Here is a 15,189-nt window from a genome sequence, read left to right as displayed (position 1 = left end):
TGGCGACTGAAGAAAGAAAGAAAGAGGAGTTTTAATTTCCCAAAATTTTATTAAAAAAATGATTCCGCCAAAAGAAACATTATTGGAAGGATGAAATCTTGCTGCCGACGGTGCAGTTGGCTCCAGTTTCAAACTTTATCCCAATCAGAAAGCTTTATTTGCTATATTAAAAGTGTAGAGCTTTTCCACAACATGTTAAGAAAAACTTGACAGAACGCTGATTAACAACCTCAAGATAAAATTATTCCTAAGAAGTAATTTAAGGAGACTGAATCTTGAAAATTTTTGCTGCATCATTTGCATTGTAGCTTGGCAGTCATAAACTCATCCCTGCCTCCCTCTCATCAGAATTAATTAAAAAATCTTTAGTTGAGCTATTAATGTTCAGTAGATATACTAGCAAAATTGTTTCCTTCAATGTTTTTACGGCATTTTCTTAATAATCCCTAGCAAACATCCTGCCATCTTAACAACCAATACTTAGTAGCTATGCATACAGAATAAAAAAACGAGTTAATTTAATAAAAGATGTCAAACACCAGAATCACTAAGGTTAGATGAGGAATTAAGAGATTTAACAGGAGGCGCAGCAGAACTGGACACCAAAACGGGCTGAAGACAGAGGTTTTTACCGTGTTGGCTCCTCGTGCCCTGGGCTAGCGCCAGGCAGGTGTGGACCCAGTGGTCCAGGAGCTGGGCTGGCTCCCAGCCCCGCTGCCTCGCTGCTGCTCTGCGCGCCCCTGAAACAAAGGAGAAAAGAGGGAAGTCCCAAAGCCAAGTCAAACCTGTGAGCAGTGTTACCACCAGGCTGAACAGAGAAGATCATCCCGTCAGCGGAGCTCTCCTCGAGTCCAGTAATTCCACCCTGGAAAATGGTGATGCTTTGAAAAGCGGACAGTATTGTTGTGACAGCGAATGGTCGAGCGCAGGACTTATAATTTCTTTTGTATTGTGGTACACTGTGGTACCCTGTTGTACAAAGTGCTCTGCTACATTGTAATGCTAAACATTTGGTAATTAAAAATGTAAAGAGAAAAGTGGTTTTTTCCCAAGCTCAGATTTGATTTAAGAGTAATTATCCTTCAAAGCTCTTTTACTAAATGCTATTAAAGGTCACCACAGAATCATACAGGTTTCTCTGTCAATGGAGTGTAGGTTGTTTTGTGCTCTGTTCTATGTTACAGCACACGTATATGGAACATACGGGCATTACCTGATGTTCATTTTACGGAAATTCCTCTAATTGTGACTTACACCTGTATTCACACCACTGAGCTGACGCTACTCTCTCAGAATAAGTTCCACCCTGGAAAACCAACCTTTTGTAGCATACCATTGCCAAAGCTATATTCTTTCTAGTTACATCTGTGTCCCTAACCGGAGGAAGACTGGATGCTCTAGGCCTGCTTCGTTCTTTTTAGTGAATTAGTTTAATATATATGAGAACACACAAGAAGGGGCTATGACTGCATTAAGGGTTCAGTGTTCATCAGTAGGCAGGGCACTGTTGATAAATATCCCCAGCTAAATTAACAAGTCTTGTCCACGTTTGATTTTTAACTGGCCTCTCAGACTGGCATTAGATCACCAAGGGAGAGATCTCAACAAGAACAAGTCATTTATTTTGCGGAGATATTGCAAATAACAATAGCCTCTTGACTGCTCCGGCACCAAAAAAGCCCACATTCATTAAAGGAGAGCAAGACAGACTGAAACCCAGCTCCCGTGTATGGCCAGTGAGTATATTAAGTACCTGGCAGATGGTGTTTACAAAGAGGAGGGCTCACTCTGTCCGCCCACAATCGTGTTGCTGTTTGGAGCTGGGTCAGTCCCTCGGGGGGCAGGACAGGGTGGCCTGAGGAAGATTTACTTGCCAAAAGGACCATCATTCTTAATATGTCTTTACAGATTACTTGCCAAAAGGACCATCATTCTTAATAAGTTTATCTGGGGGTTTAGAATGAGCTCACTTGTTCTGGTAGGTTTCAAAGCTGATCTGCTCCCCTTTCCTTGAGGCAGTGAATTTTGATTCTGAATTTAAGACATTGACTTTTATTGACCAAAACTGACTGCAGATGTTTAGGAATCCTTATCTGTTGTTTAATCTATTGTGAAATCAAAGTTAATTTCTGAAGTAAGGACCTTAAAAGCACTCAGCTAAAGGTTGCCACTGACACTGTTTCATTGCTGAGCCGTGTCTGGTAATCTCACAATTAGTTTATGATATTTACCAGTGATGCAGTCCAGCAGGAGCTCTGCTTGAACTTGCACAGATGCAGCAGTTGGATCGAAGCAATAAATCTCCTGAATCAAATTGTCATCAAGTTTCTGCAATGCAGAGAACAAAAAGAGTCAGGTGGCAAGCGAAGAACTCAAGAGAGGGGCTACAGATTTAAAGATGACCAAGTCAAGCATATAGGAAATCTGTAGGTAATGAATTATGTCACTGCCAATTCACCCTTGGCAAATTCCAGTACATCTTCTTGGGGGAGGAAGAACGGAAACCCAAGTCTCAACATTTTGAAGTCTCACCAGTTTACACTGGCTCCAGTTCTCTGTCTCCTCTGAGCCCTTCCAGTTTGGATGGAGAAGCAACAGCGCAGCCTTCACTATGTTGTGTACCGCAGCTGGAGGTTCTGCATAGCTCTTTATTTCAGCAAAGCTCTCAGCATCGAGTTTCTGGACACACTCGCGCAGGTCCTGCAGCATGAACTGGTGGAACAGAATCCCTGCATGCCTCAAATTTGCCGTATGTTCTGCCTCTGAAATCAAAAGCAAACTCTTCAAGAAGTTTCTCAGAAACATCTGCTACTCAAGACTTATGTTATCGACTGAAAAGCTCTGCCCTCTTTAGGATTAACTCTTTGGCTCCTTGACTGAGTGGTTGGTTTGTATACAGCCCAAGCATCCTATGAAACTTCTAAAAATGGGTATGTGCTTGAGAAGGAGACAAAACTTGCCCCAGGGGCAAGCAGAGGTGCATGAAGGGTTCAGGCATGCAGGTAATTCCGGAACTGTGACATTCAAATTCTTTTGATCTTAGCTGGGGCAGGTCTGAGGAAGACATTCTAGATCCCTGAAGGCAATAAAGCACCTTGCTTAACACCTTTGATTTCAATGGGACTTGGGCGCAAAAATCCTGTGAACTAGAGCCAAAATCTAGATATTCTGTTTAATTTAGGCTTGCCGAGGAGTAGTTTACGTGTACCAACGGGTCGTATTTGTCTTTCCGTATTTGTAGGAATTATATTTTAGATGTGGTTTTACTGAGATTCCTAATTTCACCCCTAGAAAATCTATTTTGGCTCTGTATGCACAATACCGAGTACGTCGGTTGGTTCTGTTTCCTCTGAAGACATCTCCAGTATCTCAGAGCAGGCAGCTTGGGCTATCTTTAGCATTTTCTGCAGGTCTTTGTGTTCATGAGGGGGTAATTTCTGGTGGCGTCCAACGCTGATATCAAATATCCCAAAAGCTTGTCCTGAGAGGTCACGGAGAGGTACTGCAATGTGATGTTCTCCACAGACAGACGTGCGAATGGCCTCTGAACTGTCTACGCACTTAAATAGGTAATCTCTGAAATGAGAGTAAAGAGAGGAAAATGTACTAGACTCTAGCATTCCGGTTTCTTTTGGTAATTTATTTAGCATATTTTATTAAGATGCTGTTCATCTCTTGTTGTTAAAACAAAGGTATTACATTTCTAAATCATTGTTTATTTCCTTGAACTGAAATATGCACGGCTTTAAGTATCATTCAAGCCATATAAAAAAAGGAGAAAATAGCATTGTGAAACACAACATTGCTTAGCCAAGCCAATTGCTGAAAATCATGAGAGTTTAACAAACCTTGCTATAAGTTTCCTTTTTATAACCATGTTGATGTTTGTTCTATAGAGTTTTATAAAAAGTAAAAGCATCTGCTGGAACAGCAAAGGGCTGTTCAGCCAACTTTGACAGGGATGACATGCTTAAAAGACAAGTCTGTGAGGATCTTGGCAGTGGAAGGAAACAGATAGTTGAAGGAAACGAGACTAATATGGCCAGGAAAAAAGACAGATTATTCTAAAGAGCAAAATGGTGCAGTGTAGGCTCTAATCCTGCAAACCTTTCAGAGCAGACGTGGAGCTTGCTTGGCAGCTCAGCTGATAAGCATTAAGTTGAAAGTTAAGTTTTTGCAGGCCTAAACTCAAAGAGAAAATACTCCTCACTCCTTCATAATTCGGTATCACATGTATATGCACCAGAAGCCTCGATAGCGAGAAAGCTACGAACACTCTTGCAGGGCTGCATTACCGTGGGCTTTGTGTAACGCGGATCATGCCTGATGCAGACTAGAGTCTAGGCCCAGAGGTGACTAGAGGTGCTAGAGCCTACCTTGAGAGGTTTTCTTTTCTGAGGAGAAGAACGGGAGAACTATGAATTTCTTTCTGTCCTGTATTATCTGTAGTAATCATCTTTCGCAAAGTGTAGTCACATGTCTGCCAGAGAGAAATGGGAGGTTGAGCTGCATCCAAGAAAGGAATAGCTATTTTGAAGCTTGGAAAGGGAGGAAAATACTTCTTAAAGGAAAATCCCGTGTACGTTCAAGTACAATGGTATGGTTTAAAGACATCTCCCTACAATGCTTTGTTTTATTCCCAGAGTGTATTGCTCAAAGTGCATGAAGAATGTGCCCTGGACCTCCCTCAGCTAGACTATTTAATCCACCCTGAGGCTCCACACTGAGGAACCCACAGGCCAAGAAGAGGTTTCCCATCTTTTTCCCATCCCCTCACAGTCCTCTTTCTCATGCCATGTTTGTGTCAGTGTGCCTTGACATGTGAAAAGCTCAGAGGGGAGCAAATGACCTGGCTATCAGGCAGCTAACAAGGGAACAGTGCAGAGCCAGGAATGACAACAGAAAGCTGCCAACATAAACCATGCTTATCAGAGGAAGCAGCTGAATTATGGCTACAGCAGATGTCATACGGTCTTCGTGATGACACAGGATCAGTCCTAAATATTGCATACACTTTTCATCTTCTTAACTCACTTGTCCATGAACTGACAAGCTTCCCAGGGCCCGAGTGCCTGCTGAACAACTGGAATATGATCTGCAGGGTGGGGGGCTGCCTTTACGAGCTGGCTGATTGGTAGCAGCAACTTCCTGAGTTGTATTTATGTCTTGGCTGCTGATATTAGCTCAGAATAAAGAGCTAATACATTAGCTAAGGCATTCTTTTTTTTTCATATAAAATAGCATAATTCTGACATGCGCAGAATCTCCACAAAGCAGCAAAGCTTTAGCTGGGACTTGCAGTGCTGGCTACCCTACAGACGGATGGATGGATGGGTGGGTGAATGGATGGTTGGGCGGGCGGATGGATTGCTCTATTGGTTCTATGTAGCTGTGAGCATTGAAGTAGGATAATAGTCCCTTTTCCCGTGGCAAAGGGGCTACACTAGCAGTGCTGTTGAATTGTTGTACATGGGAGGATGAAAAGAATGAAGAGTGGGAACCTTCCCTTTCTACCTTTGTAGACTTTTCATTGCACGGGCACAAGAATCTCAGGCAGGCTTCAATTTTTATGGTAAAACCACTGGGAAATCGCAGGCAGCTAGAAACGGCAGGTCCTCCCTGAAGTAGCCTTGTCAGCCCCTGACTATTACAGGCCTTTTCACTGCAGTATCCTGCGTACCTTGTCTTTGCCAGGCTCCACCAGGTACGTAACAACGGTGTGGATGCTGGGTGCCCTGGGATACAACCAGTCCAGAGCAGTAACAGTCATTTGTAGAACATTTTCCAGCGTACAAATATGGTGGTAGGCTTTGCTGAAGGCATGAGAAACTCCCTGTGAAAGCAGAATGCTCCAAATGAGCCAGACAGTTCTATGTGATTTGGGGAAATGTTCATGGAGCAAAATGAAGCAGAATGGTTTTAACAAGTTACTTTAATCAGAACTTGTAAAGCTGAAAAGTGACTGTGAAATGTCCCTTATCAAATAATGCTCAAAAACTCCAGAGTCCCCAGGTCACAGCCAAGTCCTAAACCAGACAAAGTTGTTGTTTAGTGGAGATAGCCAAATTCACTGGTAATGTTGGCTTACTGCGCTCCCTGCTGCCCAGATGCTGCAGACACAATGAGGCCGGCTCTAAAGAGCGTCTCAAAGAAATCCGGACTGCTGTTGCTTATAATTAGTCCATCATGTAAAAAGTAAGGTTTTGTGACGCTTTATGGAAACAAACACAAGTGTGAGGTTCAGAGCTTCAGGAAATTAAAGCTACTATCTTCGGGCTTTGCACAAAAGTGCAATTGATTTACTATTCAGGAGAAGCTTAAATTAATTATTGATGAAGTGATACCTGGTAATCAATTACAGATAACATTCTAATCAGTATGATACTGATAAAGTGTTCTGCTCACACCACTTTCACCATATACCGTAAAAAGGGGTACACATTTATTTTCTTAGTTGTACATCTTAGGTTTACTCAGAACGAACATGTAAAATTCAGGTGGTCCCTACACAGCTTTTTGAAGAATGATCTAACAGACTGCTTTCTGGTGGTGCCCACCTGGTAGAATCTGATCTCATGGGTCAGAAAGATGGTTTTCTCACACTGGTCCCGAAGAGTGTCAACTCCTAGAATGCCAAAGGCTCTCCAGCAAGTGTCGTGCAATGGCAGTACCAGGAGTGAACCTTTTCTCTCCTCCACTGGGCGGTCATAGTTCCAGAAGTGGATATTTCCATGGAGCTGAACTCTTGGAACATGGATTGGCTTTCCCTCTTCAACAGCTGCGAAGCTGAACAACAAATTTATGACCAGGTTTGTTCAGAGTAGCAGAAAACCTTTAGCAAAGCAATAAATAATGCAGCTTTGATCTCTCCCGGCTTTTTGGCATCAGAGAAGGAAGGTTTTAGCTCCATACTCCAACCACACCCAGAAATACCACATTTACCACTTGCATCCCAAAGACAACAGTGATAAATAAGGCTTTTTTCATCCTCAGGACATTTTAAAAACATCAACAAATGAATGTAATGATAGGGAATACAGAAGTGAGCAGCAGTTACATTTAATAGGTTAGAAGAAGCAATATTTAAAGAAAGAGACAAATACGTCTAGCTTCTGGAAACGAGAAGTAAAGAGGCATGAAAGTTGTTTATAGTGTAAACACTAGGGAAGGAAAGGCATTGTTCTCAAAAAATATCCTGTGGATGTAAACTGCTGTAAGGGAATTAATTTTTAAAGAAGAAAGGCCCAATATAATAGATTTTTCCTAAAGGGTGAGATTTATTAGACTGTGAGCTAATCTCCCCAAGGAAAGGAGTGAAATCCCAAACAGAGCAGTTCTAAGTAGACCATGCAAAGTATAAGGGCACGTGTATGATAATCAATCATCCCACAACTGTCCCTGAGGAGATTTCCTCTCTGGAGTGCTCTGTTCCCAGTGCTCCCCAAACACTGCCTGGTACCCCTACATTCTAAATATTTTTAAGAAAATGAAACCGTTATTTACATCTTTTCTTACCTTACTCCTTTCATGTCTCTGTAAAGTATCTTGTTAAGAACATACGGAGCATCATCTGCAGTACATGCCACATAGCGTAGGAGAAAGTGTCCCCGCTCTGGTGAGGGCTGGTTCTCTTCCAAAAAGGCAATATATGCGCTGATCTTCTTGTTATCCCCATGGGCTTCTGCATCCTAGCAACCAAACGTTTCCCATTACATTATGTACGTTAGCCATTGGCCATTGCACTTATTTCATCTACTTAGCGCTTGTCTCATTTTTGCTGAGATGTTGTTCTGGGTCACAGATTTTGTATGTCATGCACCAACTGCATGACATGTGTGTGTCTGTGCTGTGATCGTGTCTGACCGGTACGCTCTGTCGCAAGCGAAAACACTTCGTATTTTGATTGGCAAGGAAAATGGGTTTCTTTTTTTCCTGCTGCTAATGAGGAGCAGTTCATATAAAAATAATCCCAATTATAACCTGTGTCTAAGCAAAACTCCTTCTCTGATAGGACGTTCCTTTGGAACAATCAGACAAACAAGTGCCAGGGTTGCTATCACACACCTAGGCAATATTGCAAGAGCACTTCAGCTACCATGAGAGAAGTTTTGCTTTGAGGGGGCTTTAACAATCTAAACAATCTAACAATCTAAAGTTGCAGCTGCAATTTAAAAATGAAACTATCTATCTCCAGTACAAATTAATGATCTTTGTCCCACGCCGAGTCTGGCGTGTTTCATTTCAGAAGCTCTAAAACTAGAACTAAAACTAAATCTAAAACTAGATTTCCGGATTTGATCTGAGTCAGCCCTTCAAAAAGTGAGACATATTATCCAGGAGATGCACCCTTTATTGGCAAAGCATGGTCAAGAATTCTTGTATTGCAGATCTGACCTGTGACTTTTTCTGTGCGTAACCATGTTCTCTTCCCAGCACCAGCTAAGTGCAGAAGGCACAAGGAGACCAGCCTCAGACCAGCTTCCCATGCTACCCGCGAGTCCCACTCAAATGCATGGGGGTTTGCAGTCAGTGTCACAATCCCAACACAAACGACTCTTGTGCTCCCTGGGATGCCTACCTGGGAGAGGGCCTTAAACACCGCTTTGTAAACCGCTTCCATGCTCGCTCCACTGGTCTCAGCTGCTTGCTGGATATCACGCAGCCATTTCCTCCTGGTTAAGCTTTGCAAATACTCTGTGTGACTTCGTTCCACACTTGCGGTCAGAAATTCCACCAAGTTATCAATAGCTTCATCCCCATCGCCAGTGAACTCGGAAGCAACTAACTCAAGGAAAGTCTGGAATGCCCTTGAGGATAGCTTCCCCACTCTGCTGAGCTGTGGGTAACGGGAGCAAAGGTGTTGCTTTGCTAGTAGAAGAAAAAGCAAATAAGACAGGGACAGTCTATTTGAATAAAATGTTTTACTTTTCTTGTGCAAAGTATGAATCAAGCACTAAACTGACTTTGGGTGGAGTGCTCCAGTCCATCATTCTGGGTTTCTTCCAGCTACCCTCTAAATGTAAGTTGTCACCCTGACAGGTAATCTGCAGCTTCAAGACTGAATGCACCTTTTCCTCGAGATGCCTACTTTCTCACCTACTCAGAAAGAAACCTGCACAGCATTGCTCCTGTGCCCCTTTCGTACCTCTGCAGCATACCTAAACAATAAAGGTCAATGGAAAATAGGAAAGCTGCTTGGAGTTATCAAAAATCAAAGGTATCTTCACGTCAGAACCAAATATTATGGACACTTGAGGGGCTGGTGGGACTGGGCTGCTGGTAGGCATTCTGCATACGGTAATAGTAGTTGGGACTTCACAGAAAAACTATTCATCAATCCCATTAAAAATGTGAAGGCCAGAGTCTACAGATAATTTCACAGATCACTCATATTCCTGGATTTGCCATTATATATATACTTGCAGACGTTATATTTTTCTCTTGAGGCCTTCCAAAGTAACTATCTTTCTTAATTACCCTTCTTTAGATGCCTTTGAGTAATTATTGAAGTAACATTTGTATTGTGCTAAATCTTATAAACAAATAGCAAAGAAAACAGAAGCTCTATTTAAGTCACACAGAGGTTGGGACAGCGCTCTGGAATCACCTGTACTGCACCAAGGGATGTAGATGTGGAGCAGAAGGAGCAAGAGCACGTTTAGAAGAATAAATTAGTATGAAAAGCACCTAAAACAATTAAGTGCTGCCTGTTAGCTTCCAGGGGAGTGAAGGAATAAAGATGACCGCACAGAGGCTGCTCCTTCCCATCTTGCACAAGGCCGGGAGTGGAGTCATGCCTTGGTCCCCTTTTTCATGTCCCAGAGATTGCAGCTGGGCTGGCCCACCTACGGGCAAATAAGCTGCAGTAGAAAGGTCTGGCAGAGTTTCCGTTTCCTTGGAGGATGGGGGAATGAGGAATGCCACAAGGCTCAAATTATGATTCCCAAGAATCGCTTTGCCCTATCCACTCATTCTAGTTCACAAACTTCCAATTTGCTCAGAGGTCCTGAAGACAAACGGGATTCACCTTAGACGTGTGATCCTAACAGACAGAGCGTGAAAATGTAAATTTACCCCATCGGTTTTTGTCCAGATGTTACTGAAACCAGCAGCCAGCCTGACAGAGCAGCTCACCCCGCCCCGTGCCAGCTCTCACCGAGGTTCTGGCTCACGGGGGTGCTCTTGCACAGCCCGTGGAACCGCCGGCAGCGCCTGGCCCTGCGGAGCGGGGCTCCCCCGGGGGCCGTGCCCGAGCGCAGCCCGCCTGGCCGCGCTCCTGGCTGCGCCTCCCCGCAGCGCTCCCACGACTCACGCTTTCAGCATTTCTTTTTCTGCATCCTGATTTCAAATCCTGTTGGACTCGAAGAAGTAAAGGAAAGGAAAGAGAGCTATATGTCAAGCTGCTTCCGACTAGCAAAGATAATATAGGTAGAAGCGCGACTTCGCCGTTAAGCAGGGAGTATTTTGTGATCAATACGTACAGTGGTCTATAAGGAATAGTGTAATAGGAAATGCTTTGATTAATGATGCACCGGAACGGGCAGGGATCTGCCCTGGCTGCCTCCCAGCGCACTCAAGACACGGATGTTTATGGGAGCTGAGAGCCTTCTCCTTCTCCCCCAGAAGTGAGGGGGCATTTTATCACCGATTTTAGCTATATGAGTAGCAAGTACTAACTGGCCCCAACCACGGTGGAGCTGACTGTTAATGCTGTCTTATCCTGCCCATCATCTAAAAACATTCAGTGTTTTTTAATTTAATTTCGGATTTTCTGACAGAATTAGGATGGAGAATTTTTTTATGGTATAAAAATGTTTGGATTTTTGCCTCCACTTTCTCCTCTCTTTGAAGAAAGAGATAAAGAAAGAAATACACGTGAAGTTGAACATGGCCTGATGAATGCCTTCATTACTGAGCCACAGCATAATGAATTATTTTACCCATTATATCTGTAATGTTACGCTTTTCACTTACAAGAAAAATCAAATAATTCTACCCACTTTCCACTCTGTGTTTTCATCCAGGAGGAGCGCAATGTCTGTGAACCCTTCCCCAAACCTGTAATGTCTTTGAGAGATTAGGTTGAAGCTGCTAGAAATAGTTTTATGTTGCTGTAGGTGGTATTGATTTTGCTATGCTATCTTTCTATTTATTTTTCCTTTAGTTTATGAGCCCTTCATGGAAGGGACTATGTCCTTCTGTATTTCTGTGGTGTGTTCTGGCATGCTTTCAATACAAGAGAGCTGTAAATCGCCAGTTTCTCCTGTGGCGGTGCAGCCGGGAGACAATTAACCATAGCATGCCGATTCGCTCCCCACCCCACCAGCTGCCTCAAGTGAGCTAAAGGATAAAGAGATTTCAGTTGTTGCCAAAATGAGCCATTCTCAGTAATATGGGGCAGAACAAGCAACATGAAGATACACGTGGAGATGAATAAACCGGTCCTCTCCACCCAAGCACACATGCAGACATGTTCTTAATTGCTAATACAGTATTTCAAAGCACCTAATGCCCACATGTTAACATGTATGAGGCTGTCAGACAAGTCCAGGTGAACCTGCAGCACTTCTGTCTGACCCAAGTCTACTCTGTCAAGGACCAAATTTGCTAAGTTTATTCAGAGAAACGAGCCAACAAAGAAGTGAGACTCAAAGTTGCTGCCTAGTTCATGAGAGTTGTACAACAGTGTGGATTACTAAAGGCTATTTGAGACCCATAAGGAAAGCTCCTATGAGATATGTTCCTGCAGATAGCACAGTAAAAATGTGGCTATTAAAAATAGCTGGATAACACAGACAGGCTAGACTAAAAGTGCAAAGCGTGTCCTCAGGCTTTATGTGTGTTTTTCACTGCCATATCACAGCTATATATTACATGTTACAACTGAAACAATTTTTCAACACAGCACAAAGTCATGAAAGCATTGGGCTACCTCTGACTGGCAATCTGTCGCAGAGGAGTCTCGCGCAGGAGAGGATGGAGCTATGCATTAACAATTAGGTTTGGATAGCTGTTCCTTTTCATTTTATACATCATACCTTGTATGCTTATGACTGCTTGCAAAACCAAAAACTACCGGTGCTTGCCAACAACTTCATTAGCACTGTCGTTGAATGGTTCAAGGCCTACTGTGTTGACATTGTTCTCCCAGAGCAGAGCTGTTTCCTTACCCTTCCTCAAGGCCTCTTTGTCCATCCCTTCCTTGAATGTGCTTAGAACAGCATCCACCTCTTCCAGGTCCAGAAACCCGGATGCATTGTTATCCCACTTTTCAAAAAGTGCTTCCAGAATCAGTTTCCGTTGGGCCAAGCGAGACATGTGGTGAACCTACATCAGAGAAACAGCCAGTCTTTAGTAATTCCTGGACACTGATGCTCAGTGTCTACACAAATATGGAAAATACAGTATTTCCTGTGGGTCAGGCCAAATCTGTAAATACACAGCTTAGACCTGGGAATAAATCATTAAACCTGGGAGATATTTAGAAACGCTAAAAACAGCCGACAGTTGAGTTTTACCAGGTAGAATCAGCACCACAGGGGGTTATTTCCCAGTGAACAAATGAAACCCGTGCTGGATCTAAGGTGAGATCAACTCGGGTAAGTGCAAGTTTCCCAGAATACAAATGTCTTCCCAGCAAGAACTAACCACAGCCTTGTTAGTAACACCCAAAGATGTGACAGTTTGTATTTCCATACGTTATTATTTTGCTGGTGCTGCCCTGAATTGTGTGGGCTCCAAGCAAACGCATGTACAATTTGTCCTTTAAACACAGTCTTTGCCCAGCATACAGTGATAAATGGCTGGAGTGGAATTCTCTCAAAGGCCAAAATACTGGCAGTGTGTGTTGTGTTCAGCGTGAGGACAGTAGAGCCGTCAGATCCAATATCTCATCCAAATTAGGTCAGCAGCACAGAGGGAAACTAGGAAGAGGGCTAAGGAAAATGCAGCTAGAGAGGCCACTACGGATAGACCCACCACAAAATATATCTGTACTCTGAAGGGATATGGGCACCCTGGTGCTGTGAGTGAGAGTATTGCTGAAGTGGAATATGCTTTTTCAACACATGGCAAGAGCACCTTGTAACTTAAACACAAAGAAGCATGCGCACATTCACATACAGCCATGCGCATAGCAAAACCTAACACACTTGGTTTAGAATCCTCCCCAAAACATCCCCAACCTCATACATACATGCCAGTGCAGTAGGTCAGAGATCAGGTTCTTGGCTATTATAAAGGTGAATAAGCAGAATGGAATGTTTTGAGCTCTTTCGCAATTAACTATCAACCTGCTGTCTCACTGAGTCCAGAACAGAGAGACAACAGGATGAGTCTGTCATCACTTCTAGAGCTAAGGGCTAGGGAGGGAGGATCCACATGAAAACAAAGGGCTAAAAGGTCTCTTGAAGAAACAGAGAATGCAAGGCTGCACGTGAATAGCTCTGCCAGCATGACATTAGAAGTTGACTTTGTCAGTGTCTGTAGGCATTTGCTTGGGCTTTGTTTGGACATGAGATCAGCAAAACTTATCAATATTTACTTTTTCTAGCTGTTCCATTTTTTCCTCTTCTGTCTGTTTGTATTCTTCTTTGATAAATGCAATAAGCCTCTTCACAGTAGGCAGAGAAATGTCTTCACCAACAAATGTCTCCAGGAGCTGTACAAACTGTGGCAGGTTGAGGCAGTTTTTATCAAAGGCACTTCTAGGACGAGAAGCCCAACGGTTCTGAATCTCTGCCATGATGGGATGTAAGTCTGAAAGGCAGAAAGCACAGTGTGCTGCAGGAAGCCAAACGCTGCCCTAAAGCCGGCCACGTGGCAGATATCAACACAGTCCCGAATCCTGCACTTCCTATCCAGTGATAAAATGGCTGGATACGGATTCATGCCATGATGACTCCAGGCCTTAATCTGCCTATACTTTTCTAACAGTATCTCTTCAGATTTTTGCTCCAGTCTAGCATGGATGCCATCATACAACCAGGCCAAATCACTGAACACAGTCAGCTTTGGGAAATAGTGTTTGTATTTTCACCCAAACTTTCAGCTCACAGCAGTACTGGCACGTCTGCAGACACTGCCAGACGCTATGCGCCCCAGTGAACACACAACTCGGTGACCAAATACCTGGAAATCTAGTGTTTGCAGACTTCCAGTCCTCTGGAATTCTCTCTCCATAGCTGCTATACCTGCAACTTAGGTCAGAAGTCAGAAGGTCACCTGGTGAAAGATAAAATGTACCTTGTAATGATACAAGATTTTAAAAAAGACACAAGATACAGCTTTTCTAAAAGACTTGATTTCTAAATATTCTAAATTTCTAAAGATTTCTAAAAAAATAAATACATATATCCAAGCTATAGTTTGTGAAGCAGATGAAGAGAGCTGACACGAGCAGTCACCTGACCACGGCACTTCAAACTCCTGGCTAGCTTCAGCTGGAGAATCCTGTCTGTCTGAGTGTGCTGGACCTGCAATTTCAAAAATAAATCTTCCATGAACCAGAGCTCACTAGTCTGAGCACCCTGCTGACTAATGTGTAAAATCTACCTCTGTGTCTCTGGAGTTACTGTTGTTATCAGTAGCTATTTATTTTTACTATCTGGAAATACTGCTTCCTGAAATTCACCTGGTGAATGGTACATTTCTTAAGCCCAGCTAAAAATATCCATTTTAGCAAGAGTAAATAAGATAAATTCTTTTCTGAGATAGGTTCAAAATTATATTTAGACTTCTTGTTTCCATCCACCTTTCTCTCAAAGAGCATCGTACCATCACACCACCATTTCTGCAAGAACAGGGTGGGAATCTGCTCTGAAGATGGAAGCACTGCATGTCCCAGACAATGCGCAGCCAGGGACTGCCTGAATGACAGGTGAGTGCTCTGTACTGGGAGTTAACCACAAAAAGCTGTAGGTACCAGCGGGCTGTAGTACCAGCTTTACAGCCCTTTCTGTAATAAGTGTCACTAGGCTGCTCTGGCAACGTAGACCCAGCTCTTGTAGTGTTTTAAACTGTGAGACACGAGAGCGTATTCGCAGAGTGCTAGTAAGGAGGTTGGTCCTTCAATACCTCTTAGGAGATACGCGGTTGCCCGACCACATCCTTCCTAAACAAGGGCCTTTTCACACAATTAAGGAGTATGGTAGTCCTTTGGAAACACAGTGAGACATTAAAATAAAAGGT

The 15,189-nt window shown here is 43.2% G+C and overlaps 1 protein-coding gene across 1 annotated transcript in view; it reads right to left on the bottom strand.

The window, feature by feature from the left end:
* Positions 1 to 33: 33 nt before the first annotated feature.
* Positions 34 to 15,189, bottom strand: part of EFCAB5 (EF-hand calcium binding domain 5) — a 44,303-nt gene continuing 29,147 nt past the window's right edge. The window contains exons 12-24 of the mRNA XM_074593789.1: positions 14,406 to 14,474; positions 14,131 to 14,223; positions 13,544 to 13,758; positions 12,171 to 12,327; positions 8,579 to 8,868; positions 7,516 to 7,688; positions 6,558 to 6,786; positions 5,681 to 5,833; positions 4,377 to 4,480; positions 3,323 to 3,576; positions 2,533 to 2,762; positions 2,232 to 2,328; positions 34 to 740 (exon numbers count right to left, since the gene is read on the bottom strand). Of these exons, the coding sequence (XP_074449890.1) occupies positions 532 to 740; positions 2,232 to 2,328; positions 2,533 to 2,762; positions 3,323 to 3,576; positions 4,377 to 4,480; positions 5,681 to 5,833; positions 6,558 to 6,786; positions 7,516 to 7,688; positions 8,579 to 8,868; positions 12,171 to 12,327; positions 13,544 to 13,758; positions 14,131 to 14,223; positions 14,406 to 14,474 (2,273 nt within the window). The 3' untranslated portion in view covers positions 34 to 531. The remainder of the gene's footprint in view (positions 741 to 2,231; positions 2,329 to 2,532; positions 2,763 to 3,322; positions 3,577 to 4,376; positions 4,481 to 5,680; positions 5,834 to 6,557; positions 6,787 to 7,515; positions 7,689 to 8,578; positions 8,869 to 12,170; positions 12,328 to 13,543; positions 13,759 to 14,130; positions 14,224 to 14,405; positions 14,475 to 15,189) is intronic.

The sequence above is a fragment of the Larus michahellis genome, chromosome 7 (genome assembly GCF_964199755.1).
Source record: "Larus michahellis chromosome 7, bLarMic1.1, whole genome shotgun sequence".
Taxonomy (NCBI): Eukaryota; Metazoa; Chordata; class Aves; order Charadriiformes; family Laridae; genus Larus; species Larus michahellis.
The sequence above is the reverse complement of the archived record's forward strand: the minus strand, read 5'-3'. Positions and strand labels throughout refer to the sequence as shown.